At 49.9% G+C, this 14,342-nt stretch overlaps 1 protein-coding gene across 1 annotated transcript; it reads right to left on the bottom strand.

Moving 5' to 3' along the window:
• Positions 1 to 11,090: 11,090 nt before the first annotated feature.
• LOC144166311 (G-protein coupled receptor moody-like) lies at positions 11,091 to 13,884 on the bottom strand. Its single transcript, XM_077695839.1, has 2 exons — positions 13,818 to 13,884; positions 11,091 to 12,136 (listed from the first exon to the last, which is right to left on the bottom strand). The coding sequence occupies exons 1-2, from the start codon at positions 13,882 to 13,884 to the stop codon at positions 11,091 to 11,093; spliced, it is 1,113 nt and encodes a 370-aa protein (XP_077551965.1).
• Positions 13,885 to 14,342: the final 458 nt, after the last annotated feature.

Here is a 14,342-nt window from a genome sequence, read left to right as displayed (position 1 = left end):
TTTGCCAGCTTCTGACGCATCTGAATAATTTGAAGCTGTATCCCCCACAAGTTTGCAACACACGAGGAGATAGAGAACAACTTTCTTCAGAGCATCGGTCACAAGATCGTGTGTAACTCGTCCTTTCTAGCTTATTCGCGAGGATCAGCGATCAGAGCTTCTCGATAAGTATTCAAAATGCGTACCTGCTTCCCTGCAGTATTTTTTAGATGCTCTTATGAAGACTCAACATTCTAATGCGTACCAAGCAGCGGCCCCTACACGCGCATCGTACAACAGGCAATAAATCGGCTTTCTTCTATTTCTTTCGTTGATGTTGTGTTGTATCAGATTAATGCTTGTTGCTTTTTTTTCTGCCCAACGCATTATTTTTCTGCGCCGTCACCAACGTCTTCTTAGGGGGTTTTGGGATGTTTTGGAGGCTCATAAAGATCGTGTGGGTATTTCCTTCGTGTTGTATGGCATACATTGCTTCTTCAGAACTTGGCTTTCATTACGGCTGCGTGCAAGAAGGTGCATATCCGCAGCGTGCTTTGTTTATGCACATGCATATAGAATGAGAAGGTTTGTGCTACGCCACCGCGATCGCGCCCTAAACAACGTTGTCCACAGTAGTCGAAGGCGGCTTTTGTGCTCCGAATTTCTATCGTAATCATATCGTTATCATAACGAACTGACTCTCGACCCGAACAATTATGACATTATTACGGTGTTGAAGGCATGATTACTCGCTAACTAACGCAATAAATAGTATACCTGCATATATTACAAGAATCGAAACCGAAGAATAATTCCAAGTAGCTCTTCATCGCATTCCAACCCTTCCAGGCGCAAAGAACAAATCCTATTCTACTCGGGATGGCGTTCTATGAATTGAAGAAAATTACTTTTACTCTCTTATCCTGGACTGCGGACCTGGCCCACTAACCAGCTCGATTTATATGTAAAAAAAATTTTCTCCTCCGCCTCCTCTTCTTGAGTGCAGTTTTCCTATAACGCATATCCGAATATCGGGAAGATATGGCTGTGGAAAATGTACCGAAATATCCATCCAGGTCTGAACAAACATAGTGTTACTGTATATTTAACGTAGACGTGGCTCGTTAAAGGGACACTGAAGTGAATTTGTCAAGCTCCCGTTTTTGCTTGCACTGCGTAGACTGGCTCAAATTAGCACACTTTTCATCGTTTATTCGGTTGACAAATCGGTAATTATTTTACAAAGCGCGAAAGAAGAAAAACTACCATGCGCGGTTTGCGGCGGCCGCACCAACTAAAGCTGTGACGTTAGGAGGAGCCGCACCGTGATTGGACGATGCCCAAGGTGAGCACCAAACAAGTTTCGGTTTCGGTTTCGGTTCTGTAAAACACAACCGTTGGCGTTGTTGGATGGGCATTCTCAATAACTCAGTAACCATCGTACCGCGCTTCTGCCATGTTGTCAGCTGTAAAAATGCACAAAGATAAGCCTCCTAGGACGGATTGGAATCGTAGCATTCACTAGCCGAAACCTACGCAGTGCATGAACGCCCTCCGCGTACCCGCAGACGCCCAAATTTCATGCGCTTTTCCCCATATTTGGAGCTTGCCTCCCTCATGCTTGTGTCGTAAAAAGCGTGTTCGCACCAGGCCAAGGGTCTGTTCATTCTGGCCTGTGCCCACTGCCTGCAAGCAGTCGGTGCTTATGGCAACAGCACGCCAACGAGAACTCGCTAGCGCGCCAGTGCCAGCCTGCGCGTGTTTTGTGAACTAGTTCGTGGAGCCATGAACGTTGCGGCCCAAAAAAAGGTGAACTCAATATAGAAAACATCGGCGGAAAACGAAAAAGTTAACTAACAAAAAAAAACAGCACGTACCCGCGGGGATTCGAACTCGTGACTTGCAAAACACGTGCGGTGGCACAACTAGCAACCCAGACCGCTCAGCCACGAAGCGGGCCCGGCTGGCACCGGTAATATAGGGTATATATTGTATAACCAGTTTACACTTTTCTTTAGTTTTGATATTTCAAGCAGTTTAGGTGACTATTTGTTGTATGGCGCTCGTGCAGTAAGCGTCGCCCGAGTTTCGGACAAAGCCCGGACAAAGGCTTCTCAACTGAGTGCCTCCGATGAAATGCCGCCGCACCACAGCTGCTTCGTGATGGTGTTACACCACCGTGGTTCCGTTGCAGCCGCGTGCAGTTCGAATCCCTCCATTCGGAACTATCACTAACCGCAGTTAAATCCGGTGACTGAAGGCGAAGCGATTGCTTCAGCCGAGCCGCCACGACAGGGAAAGGAAAGGCGACTCAGAGGCGCCGTCTCCAGGCGCTGCTTGCTGCGTGTCTACCGGGGGTCGTTTTTCCCAGGCATGATTTGGTCCAGCTGTCGTGATGGGAAAGTGAGAGCAGACTCGGCGGTGCCTTTCCCGCCAAGTTGCGGCACGTCTGCTGCGGGCGGTTTGACGTAGGCGCGAATCAACTCCGCCGTCGGCACGTCGCCCTGGGCAGCTAATTTATGTCGCGCGCGCTGGCACAACACACACACGCATACAATAATGAGTGGTTAAAGTCAGACCCGTGTGGGTTTTGCCCGGGCTCTTTAAGAAAATAAACATCACGACGCGTAGCGACCCTGTCCTGTCCCTTTCCCACGGCGGGACCTCCCTCTTGGGCTTCTCGTGGGCTAGCCGGTTTTCAATTTTGTGAGTATCTCTTATTTTGCGGGCTGGCGGCGGCAGCGAGGGGTAAGGTTGCGCAATCTTTCTGCATGAGGAACAGAGGCGGCAGCGTCTCTTTTCTGCTAATTTTAAAAGAGATAGTCTTTCCTTGGCTACTCGAGTGAGAAAATGTTATCTGTCTGTCTGCCTGTGTCTGTCATAAAGATAATTTATTATATCAACTTATATCCCACCCCGCTGTATACATGACATCTTCCTGCCCCGTATGTTTTTCTTGCAGTACTTGCAGCTATAGGTCACGTTACAGAATTCCTTGCTAGTGCCGATGTAATAATAGTGGTCCTTCAAACCCTCTGGCATACTAAAAACTTGTGCTATCACTAGGTCGTCCGCTGGGTGCGTGTTGCAGGCAGCCATAGCTGAGCTTACAAACAATCGTCAGCGCACCCCTTTTTCACTTACCTCCACCGTTCGGATTCGCTTGCTGTGCATACCTCGAATTATGGGCCTTTTATACCATGGTGACCGTTCTTTCCTTGTTTTTGTTACAACTCCTGCTGCGGAAATTTGTCCCGCTACCTCCTCCCGCGCAAAAGAACAACACCAAACAGAACACAAGACCACGTTAATCGTACAATGATGACATCGTTTTCGGCTTCAGTAATGTCATTTAATGGCAGTGGTCATCTTCAACATCGTGTCAGAGGAGTAATTTTGAAGTCGCAGAAAGAGTGCTCATCAACTAGTCACTCGGAAGGACTGCTTGCCTAGCAGGTGTTGCGAAGAGCTACTGAGGATGATGCAACACTGCATGATGCAACAGTGCATTAACCGTAATTGAATCTATTGGTTGGGTGTCGCCGATGCGGTCTACGGAACATCGTGTCCTACTATTATTTATTCCCTACAGCGTGCATCCACTCTTGGTTTGATCTCGCAAGACCGATGAAAACTCATTCTCACTAATAAAGGAATACTCTACACGATATTGAAATCAAATGCAAAAAATGACAATCGTAGAAAGAAACACCCGCTTACGAAAGTTGAGCGACACGATGTGCTTCGAGAGCGCTAAAATATTTGGCAACTTTGGTCCCCTGTTCAAGGCTACCATCGCCTAAATAAGCATTGGTGGAGTTTATTTGCACTGCATCAAACGGTAACGATGATGTTTGTAACAATGATAAAGATGATAACGATTATATTTACCACCTTGCATAATTGACCAAATTAGTTGAAACATTGTTGAATACGATCAAATGTTAGTGCAGATTATGTGCAAGGAAATACAGGTGAGTACAGGTTTAGTAGAAGTGAGTACTGTCAGTAAGCTCCGATGATTCGGAGAATTTCAGTACACCGAGAAACAAAAATGGACGAGAAAAGCTGCCGCCGGAAAACACGTAGAAAACCAGAAAACCGCAATTTACGACAACGACGTGCCCCAGAGCACAACGTGCCCCAGCACGACGTGCCCCAGCACGACGTGCCCCAGACTCCGGTGCTTTATTCCTGAGAACACGAGGAGACGCCAGATCCAGCGCGAGTGCTTACGTTCCGTTTAACTCTCTCCCGTGTACGTGCTTTCGCGTAGTGCGCCGCCCTACGCCAGTGATCAGTGTAAGACGTTTTCTTACCGTGCTCCTTTGCGCTGATGTATATGTAACCTCAGTATTTCTAACTAGTTAAACATCTAAAAAGTTTCCTGTTTAGCATTTCATTCGAGCCCCGACCTAGCTAACACGGCGCAGCGGACAGGATCAGGATTTGAGACCACGGGAGGACGAACGGACGAACATACGAACGACGCGGGCGAACCGCACCACGACTACGAGAGTGCGGCACGCAGACGTGAGGTACCGACGGAGCCCACGTCAACGGTGGTCGACCCACTGCTGACTTCAACGGAACGCTAGGTCCTATGTTCAACGAAGAAACAGCAGTTCGTGAGCGCACGACGATTACGAGGGCTGCCCTGCGCTGGACGTAAGGACGACATCGTCTTGCGTCTTCTAGGGGACAACCAGCAACGTGGCCAGCTCTCCAAACGAACGAATGTGCCAACGATACTTCAGGCTGCTTACGACGACAAACGGCAGAGGAACTTGCAAGCGGCGCTGTTTGTGAGGAGGATGCTGCGTGAAGACCAGGAACGTTTTCAGAGACAACTGGCGAGAGTGAGCCACACTTTTGCCACAGTGCCTGAGCTGCACGAGATCCGGACACAGGCAGCATGCCCGACGGCACGCATACGAACGAGACGACGTATGCAAAACTGTGATTTCCTGCTCACCCAGGTAATGGGGAGATCACGAACACACGCCGCTCTGACCCCGGGCCAATCGACAAGCAACATAGCCCGCGCGCAGGTCATTCCAGCAACGAGCAATGAGGTGCGCAACGTACGCAGCTCGCACGAGCCAGAAAGCGCCACATGCCTGGCACCCGCTCTTGCGGTCCGTACGTACACGAATGAAACGCTCAAAGCACGGAACGCAACGGCGCCAGTACGTACATTTTCCGAGCGTCCTGTCCCGGCCCCGGTCCACGCGACCAACGATATCGCATCCGTATTGGTAGATAGGCCACGACGGGCGAGACGCACGGCGCACGAAACGCACATTACGTGGCGAATCACCGCACACCAGTGTTAGGAGAGCTTCCTAGGAAAAAAATTCCCCCGCATTTCCCCGAGGGGGAGAATGTGAAAGTGCGAATGCACGGTTGTTGGCCCGCTTGCGGCGCTTGCGCTCGGCCCCCGCAGCCCACCGCCTCGCCACCTTCTCTTCCATCTCGTCCATCGGGTTTGTAGTATCACGTGTACACCACGCAGTTATCAAGCCGCTATAACGCCGCTGAGTCGCCAACGCACGCCGCTGACGACGTAGTTTGAATGCGTTAAATATATAAGGCGCGTCAACACTGATATCACCGTCGCGTCCGTGGCTTGATCGGTAGAGCGTCGCGCTGCGGCCGCAAAGTCCGCGGATCGAAACCTGGCGCCGGATGCTGTTTTTCTTTATAGAGGAGCACTGCGGACGCCGCCGCCGCCGACGCCGGCAGTGGATGGTTTGGGGTCGCTCATAAAGTGCATTCGCACTTAAAACGATACGCACAGCGTACGGAACGCACCAGAGGTGACGAACGACCTCCAACTTGTACCGGTGGAGCTGACCACGGCGAACGAAATGCAAAGCGCACGGAACGCGACCAAACTAGCACACACGCAGGAAACCGCTATTTGCGACATCCTCCGCTCCCGGTGCTGCTATTGGCGCCGGACAGCGCCCAGAGGGCGACACGAAGCCCGCGACCCCCAGCGCCCCCTTCGGCAGATATGCGCAACACTGGGTCGGTCCCCGTAAACCGGTACGCTGCTGGCTCGGGGGCGCTCTTCTTTTTGCAGCGCGGATGAAGCATATTAGACGCCCCTTTTAGGCCTAAAACAAAGTGAGAGATTGTAAAGTAATCCGGCCACATAGTAAATGTGAATGAAGAAGGATTTATGGGGTTGAACTCATGGAAAGGAAGGCATATAGAGGCCGCATAGGAGTGATGCCCAGAAGAGAAGCGTTTGTACAGCCTGCCTGCGGGGCAAACCTTTCTCAAGGTCAGCATGTTTCGCTTCAAACGAAAACGTAATTTATATTGTTCAATCCACAAAAGAGGAGGCTTTGTCTGCAAATATATCAGACGTTGCGCGATGTTTCCGCGCGGGGTATTCCATCCATGTGAGTGCACTTGCATGCGACTGCAGAACTACTAAATGGACCACATGGGAGTTACATAGAGGTCTTTGATCCGAATGCGATTCTCCATACATGTAACCGTATGAAATTCACGTCTGTTGGGGTATAGTGAAAGTGCGGACGTTAATAAGTGCCCGCTTCGCCGAGAAACTTTTGGGCCTCCAGTTGTAGCCCAGTACGCTAGTTGCATACATGTAAACACGCCTGAAAAAAGAAACTCTTCACGAGAAGGCTATCACAAGAAATTCCTTTGGGCAGGGATGGGATGGGGGAGGGGTAAGCAGAACATCTAATAGGCGTATCGGAATAAATTATGGAATATTCATATTGGGGTTTTTTTTCTCTCCACGCCAACGGGTTAGCCAGGACACCTCCGTTAGGAAGGAATAGTAGCGCTTTTATTAACGTCTACACCTTTGCAACAAAAGTCATGGGAGAAAAATTTAGTTCCCTGAGTACACTCCTCACTGGTCCAGAGTGACCGCAATCACAACGGATGGGATGAATAAAGATTGTCCTCGTGCCACTCCTCCCCGAACGCGAAAATTTTTTTCCTGTGTACATACCAACTTTTATTGCGGCACGTCTTAGCTCTATTTTTCGTTGCTTTCAGTGGCTTAGACAACAATATCATTGTTTCTTTTGCAAGGAGAGGCTGTGATTTTATGCCATCCAAAAGTTCGCGAAACATTTGGGAACGTTAACGCCTATAAGTGTCCGCGCCATATATGTGGTTATATGTATTTAATACGGCGGTATAAGCACGTGGAATATTAAATGAAGCAGAGTAGAACCGCTGGGTGATAAAAATACAATGCTATAACTGTGCTTGGGGGCCCTTTTTGTTTCCAAATTTAAAGCGCACTTATGGGTATTGACCGCCTGCTAACCAGCCTACTAACAAGCTGATCGTACACCACGCCAGCATGTAATCCGCTCGCTTAATGCGGGCCTTTGAAGATTCAGTAATCATGCTTGGTATCTGCGATAAAAAAACAAAGAAAAATCCGTGGGAGAATGTAAAGCATTGAACACATGCTTCCTAGTTGTGTTAGCCTACGGCTCGTTAACGAGGCGACAGCATTTTATCAGCGCCACGTTTTATTTAAAGACTTCCCCCGACTATGTAACATTTTGCATGACTTTGTTGTACTATGCAGTACATAAACGCGCAAATAGCGTTATAACACACGTTTATTGCAAAGTTGCGAACACTGGCGCTGAAGGCGGTCGGAGCGGCGGGACCGACCCAGAGTTGGGCGTGTCTGTCGCGGGCTGGCGCTGCGCTCGCGTGGGAAACTTCGCTGTCCGGAGCCTATACGGCCTTGGCCAGCGAATGTCATAACCGCAAAAATAAACCTTGCCACAAGCAACAAATAACCCAGCGCACGCGATTCAACCCCACCTGAACGTATGAGCTCTTTGGCACCCGCTACTCCAACCCGAGTCCAGCGAACGAATGAAATCACACTCGTGCAGGTAGGTCCGTCTACGAGAAACGACACGGCTAGCGCTTGCGGCACGTCCTAGCCGGACGTACAAGGTCACCGGTACCCGCTGCACCGATCGAGACTCGCACTACAAACCCGACAAACCGCGAGCAAGCGGACTTGGGACGAACGGAACGCTTTCGAGCCGGCTCGTACGGGAGAGATAGTGATTAGGGCATTCTCAAAACAATTGGTAAAAGAGGAGAGCTTGAGCGACGACACGGACACGGCAAGAACGCCAACGAATGAGCCCTATCCAGACGAAAGCATCGAGCACACTACCGATGAAGTGACGCTTACGAAGCCAATGACTGTGGGCCGAACGGACGAGACGAATTACGCCCGCTTCCCCACCAGAACGGTATAACTTTCGAAGCAACCACGGCGAAAGCGAGCACGAAACAGCAATGATTTCGACCTATCCGCCACGCCACCCTTCGACATCACCATGCCACAGCAGGATAGCCGAAAAGCCAACCGACCCCCGCACCATACGCAACGCACACGTCAATCGAAGCAACGTCCTCAGCGCGCCGAACTATTCCATCCCTGCACACCCCAGCTAGCCGGCGGACAAAACGGCCGTCTACGCTCCCACATGCATCAAGCACGCAACGAGCTACCGGTACACGATCACCTACGGAAGCGACGGGATTAACGCAACGCCGTAAACGCTATCAAGTTCAGGTCTGACGAGGTGAATACCACGGCACACACTTTAAAAACAAGCCCGTTTGTTATTCACCAAAAGCACGGAGCTTCTTTGTAACCGAAAGTCATCGAGGCAAACGCCCTGTAACAAAGCTTCTAGTATCCGGAACAACAAAAAAGAAGCGCCAGCATCGAGCAACTGCGAATAAGGAGATAGTGATACGAACGGATACGAACGGAAGTCAATCTACGGGGACGCCTAATTGTGCCTGTGGGTATTGAGAATTGAGTAGAGTTTTTCGGAGTAGTACAAATTGAGTACTCATGAATACAGGTTGAGTACTCATGAGTAAAGATTGAGTACTCATGAGTATAGATTGAGTACTCATGAGTATAGAAGATTGAGTACTCGTGAGTACTGGTTACAGATTGAGTACTCATGAGTACAGACTGAGTACGAATACTCGTGAGTACAAATGAGTTTGAGTACAAGTGAGTACGATTTCAAATGAGTATGTGACGAGTGAGTATGAGTGATTTTGAGAACAGACGAGCTTTTTGCGTCCGAGTTTGATTGAGTACAGCGTTAACGAAAAAAAAAGTTCGAGTGAGTATTTTCTGTTTTGCCGACCTATGGCAGTGCTACCCTGAGTGACTGCCACACGCCTATAATGCAGGAGTCTGAATTCAGCAAGCTGCAGTGTGGATTACACATGCACATTAAGGAGTTCTGCTTATGCACTGCAGAGTAGACCAACGCGCGTTAGCCATTGAATGAGTTCCCGACTTTTGCTTGAGGCAGAAAATTGCTTTGTCAGAGAAGTGTTGCAGTGTGTGTTGGAGACGCAATATTTGTTATTTGCGTTTGAATTCGCTGACGCTACACCTGAGCTACAAAGCACACCCTTCTGAAGGGGTCAGGGTTAATTTGGACCACCTGGGGATCTTGAATATGCGTGTAAATCTTGACACTTGGGAAAGTTAGGTTTTTGCCGCCATCTGAAAAGTAGCCACTGTGGCTAAGAATCGAACCAGCGTTCTTGGGATCAGCTGTACAGCGCACTGAGCCACTTTGGCGGGAGATTCAAGTAGCCTATTGGAAATTTATTTCTGGGACACAAACACCTCTTATAAATAGTGCAACCCCTCCCTCATTTGTTGCTAGACTCTATCTGGCAAGCTCGTTGCAGGAAGACAAGGGGAGGTGTTGGAGTTTCTACACAGTGCAATAAAGTTCGGTCACATTGCAAGTTCTTTTTGTTGATTGCACGAGTAGTCTACTTTCCACATCATGTGACACACATGTTACAGAAATTGAGTATTTTATTGGTTTCTTGTTAAGATGTGCCTAATGCGGAAACGCTAAACCCCTTCTCTCCTGCACTCTGCAAACTAAAAAAGGTAAATGCACATAAATAAACATTAAACTACACACCTGCACAACTGATCATTTTTTGGCACTGCCACGGGGCACCCACCACTGCTGCGGCAAATCACTGCACGCCACGTGCTGGGGTGAACAGTCCGCAGCACGCCCACAAGGATGCTGCAAGCAACCTTTCCAGCAGTGCATTCACAGCTCCCATCGGCCACTTCCCCGTGCTTGCCAACTGCGGCTATCACGCTGTACGCTGGTGCCGTCTTTTTTTGATGCAGTGGCACTGCGCTCAGGCGAACACGAGTCCATGGCTGAAAGGGAGCGTTCACAATGGGAGGAGTTCGCTTAACTTGTTTGTGCTACAAATGAAACATCTGGTACAAACCCAGATGCTGCAACATGCACCCCTAACCATACATCGTTTAGTAATGAAGGGGTATGTCTCAATGCCGCACCACCTAAACTGCTATCTCTCTCTTTTTTTCACTCTAACGTCCGCCTCTACCTCCTCTTCATTTTGCTCGCCCCCCTCTGTCTTCGCATTCTTATTTCCCTGCTTATCCCGCATGATCCCGCACCTCGAACAGAGTTTCGTCAGAGCGGATGAAATGTCGCAGTTATGACGGCTCTAGTGCCGCTTTCGCGCTGCAACACCACGTTTCCTCGCATCATATCCCGGCTGGCGCAAGCGAAACGGAAGGCTTGACAAGCGTTTTTTCACAGATGAGCTAGAACCAGAAAGGAACTGTTCCAGTTCCGCATTACTCTTCCGCTCGTGTAGTCGCGTACGTAGGTTTGCACAAAAAGTAAACGCCCAGGAATTTACCTGTAAAACAAACATTAGCAATGTATTGTAGAAATATTTTCTGGACGTTTAAATAACGGTTACCAAAACAATAATTTATTTCCTATATTATTACCTAAACATTAAAAACATAACTTTAGGCACATTGTTCTAACATTAACACCAAACAAAAAAATAACGTTCTTCTGATGTTTTGGTGCTACTTGGGGAGTAGCTTCAATTGCAAATGTGCGGGATAAGTAATAGAGAGGGGTGGGGGTAATAGAAATGGACATGTTCTGCATATATTGCACGCCCTAGGGCCCTTGTCAAGTAGTAGCGATAATGCCGAGCAACACCGAAAGAAAGGATCATGATCACACGGGCGTCTCTTGGCTTCCCGTGCTCTCGGACAGGACGGCACATCTGGCGCAGAGCCAGAGCTCCTTGAAGGCCTGCCGGTACTCCCGGCTCATGTAGATGTAGATGAGCGGGTTAACGCATCCCGATAAGTAGTAGGTGAGGTACGCGAGCACGTGGACGAGCGGGTAATCGTCCATACGGCGGAACATCTGGACCACGGTCGTCGGCAGGTAGCAGATTGTGAAGACGGCGAAGGTTACGAACACCGTCTTCAGCAGGCGAAAGTCCTTCGCGATGCACCGCTGTTGGCGCTGCACCTTCACCGCGGAGTCGGCGCCCCCGTCCTGGCGCTGGGCGAAGAAGCGCGCCACGAAGGCGGCAGACTTGTGGTTGGTTCTGTACTGACGCAGGTTGCGCTGCGTCATGCGCACGATCCAGCAGATGCGGCTGTAGCAGATCACGATAGACGTGGTCGGCACGAAGTAGGCCACCATGAAGAGGAACGCCTTGCTGCTGCGCCCGTTCTTGGGAACCACGCTGCATGTGCCGATGTCGTCGTCCCAGCCGAACTGGCCCCACACGCCCGCCGTTGGCCAGAAGAGCAGCGACAGAGTCAGCAGCCACGTCCCGGTCACCACAAGCAGGTTGTTGCCCTCGGTGAAGGCCCGCGCGTACAGGCCCGGATTGACTATCGCCACGTACCTGTTGATGCTGATGGCCATGACTGTGAAGATGGAGGCTTCCGTGCTGAAGAAGCGGATCACGCCGTACGCGACGCACAGGCCGTCGCTGTACACCCAGCCGGCGTTCCAGAACACGGTCGCAGCCAGCGGTGTGCTCAGCGCAGAGAAGAGCAGGTCAGTGAAGCACAGGTTGATCACGAGCGCAGTGGTGGCGTTCTTCAGCAGCTTCGAGGACCTGAGCAACGCGACGATAGACACAGCGTTGGAGATCACGCCGAAGAAGGCCATGATGACGAGGGCCATGAAGCCGCCGGTCAGCACTGGACGCGGGTAGTCCTCGAAGCATAGCACCGCGGAGGTGTTGTCATTCGCGCTCCCTGGGCCGAGCTCGATTCCTACTGTAGCCTGAACTTCGGTGGTGGTCTAAACTGTGGCGTTCGTTTTCCAACTGCTCTGGTTCGTGCGATAGTTGCTTCGCAGTGACTGAGCACGGTTCAAATGATGCTTTGTAGAAACCTCTGCCGGATAACGCGCGTCTTCCCGCAAGACGAGCCACTCCCCGGGATACCCCGGCTGTTGTCACTCCGGATGGCGCGGGAAGCGCCCATAACGGAAGACCTACTACCGGTCTGCACAAGTCCCAGATGGCAATACTTTCCAGTCCCGGCTGTGTTACGATACAGTTTTCCAGAATAAACTAGTTTTCAGCCTGGACTGGAGTCAGGTGTCAACCCGAACCAGTGGCTGGAAATCGAAATTTCGAGGCTTGTCTCCTGTCAGAAACAACACGTTTTCTGGCTGGAGATCGCACCATTCTCAGCTGGAACGATGCAGAGTTACAACTCTAAATCCCCCTTTTTTTCTGGAAATGCAATTATTCCAGACAGAATGGTATACCTTACCAGGTGGAAATTCCTTTATTCTTGAAGGTTTTACGCCGCATTCTAGCCGGAAATAGATTGTTTTCTTGCTGAATTCTGCACCATTCCCAGCGATAAATGTTTTGTCTTTCTGGATTTCGTACTACTTTCAAGTTAGAAATTCCTTTTTTTATGCTGGATTCCTCTCCACTCCCAGCCAGAAATCACTCTTTTTTGCTAAGTTTTGCAGCAGCGGATATTACCAAATAGAAATTTTATGTACACCATTCTCACCTGAGGTCATTTGCACCACACACCAAAACACCATCACCATTTCTGAATAAAAGTACTCTTCTCTCTGGGCTATTGTGCCCTAAAGCAGCAATACAGGGGCCATATTATGAATTTAAAACTGTATTGACGTGCGATATATTACATATTTTCAGCCTTGTCACTTGTGCACCAAGAACATCCGCAGGGGAATCTCCACCTTCTTTGGGTAAATGTACCTGCCAGTAATTCATGTAGCCTATGATTAATAAGGCATCATGAGTAACCGCAATGTCAAGTGGTTTTGTGAGCTTTGGAAAACTACCAATCAAACAATTTCCATGTATTTACGTGGTTAGCAGAGTTCTCGATGCCACTGTTTGGTTCTTCCACCGGCAGTCTTCTGGTTTGCAATTCTCGTGTACCACATTCTGCCACGTAGTCGTTGCCTCACAGGTACTAGATAAAAAAACGAAGAAAAAGCGATTCATTATAGATTACACTTTGATCTTAGCCAAACAGCCAAAAGGATTCGTGCCCGCCAGACCCGCCCTGCATGGGATATGTATTTTTTCACTGTTTAAGTGAAATTTTTTCACAGTGCGTCCGCGATTTTTGGTGCAGAGGACCGTGAACACACCCGAAGTGAGTGGACAGTGTTCGTTCTGGACCATTCGCCACAATTCTTTGGAAGAACGTTTGCCTCACCTCGGCGGGCGAATTCGAGCCACGCCTAGGCTTAGCTGGTGTTCGGCCGCGCCGGCCGGTGATAGGCCTCGGCGCAGTGCAACTATGGACGCGATAAGCACCCCTTCACCCTCAGCGGCCCTTCATCAGCCTTTTGAGCGCTCCACAACAGCAAGCACGGCTTCTCAACCGAGTCAAACCACCATGGACCATCGGGATATCAACACAGCTGTCAACACACACGTGGGGGTGGCCAGCTCGGCACCCCCGATGGCGCCATTCACGATGACGAGCACAAAGGACAGCATGTAAGACGAAGACGAGGACCCATCAGAGTGGAACACCGTCACGTACCGAAGATACACTACGAAACGACTTCAGGGCGAACTGCGAGCGGAACGGCTGAGTAGGCCTCACTTTCTCGCGCTCGTCAGGCCACTCAACCAAATGTCCGTACAAGCAATCCCCAAGGAAGTTATCACTCGCCTCATCGAACACACTGCTCCCAGCAGTGTTGCAGCTGAACACTCAGCATTTTGGTACATCGCTAAAGCCAATGCAGTTCGGCTTTCCATTAGGGATAAACAACACTTGGAAAATTTATTAGCCCAGCGAGAACTCACTCTGCCCCCGGCATTGGCAGGTGAGGCGCGCAGGATTCCTGTTCAGACTGTGGACGCAACCCAGCCTACTGAGGTCACTGGCAAAGGAGTCGTGAAGATTAGGCCAGAGCACACCGAGGCATACATTGCTAATCACATTCGGT

This window comes from Haemaphysalis longicornis, unplaced genomic scaffold (genome assembly GCF_048455015.1).
Source record: "Haemaphysalis longicornis isolate Haplotype H1 unplaced genomic scaffold, Haemaphysalis longicornis Haplotype H1 scaffold_168, whole genome shotgun sequence".
Taxonomy (NCBI): domain Eukaryota; kingdom Metazoa; phylum Arthropoda; class Arachnida; order Ixodida; family Ixodidae; genus Haemaphysalis; species Haemaphysalis longicornis.
This window is presented reverse-complemented; position numbering and strand designations above follow the sequence as displayed.

Bases quoted from the DNA above. Each gene is read 5' to 3' on its own strand.
- LOC144166311 (XM_077695839.1), bottom strand. From the start codon at position 13,884: ATGCTGTCCTTTGTGCTCGTCATCGTGAATGGCGCCATCGGGGGTGCC. The intron at 12,137-13,817 runs GTGTGTTGACAG...AGCTCGGCCCAG, and splicing joins CGAGCTGGCCACCCCCACGT to GGAGCGCGAATGACAACACC.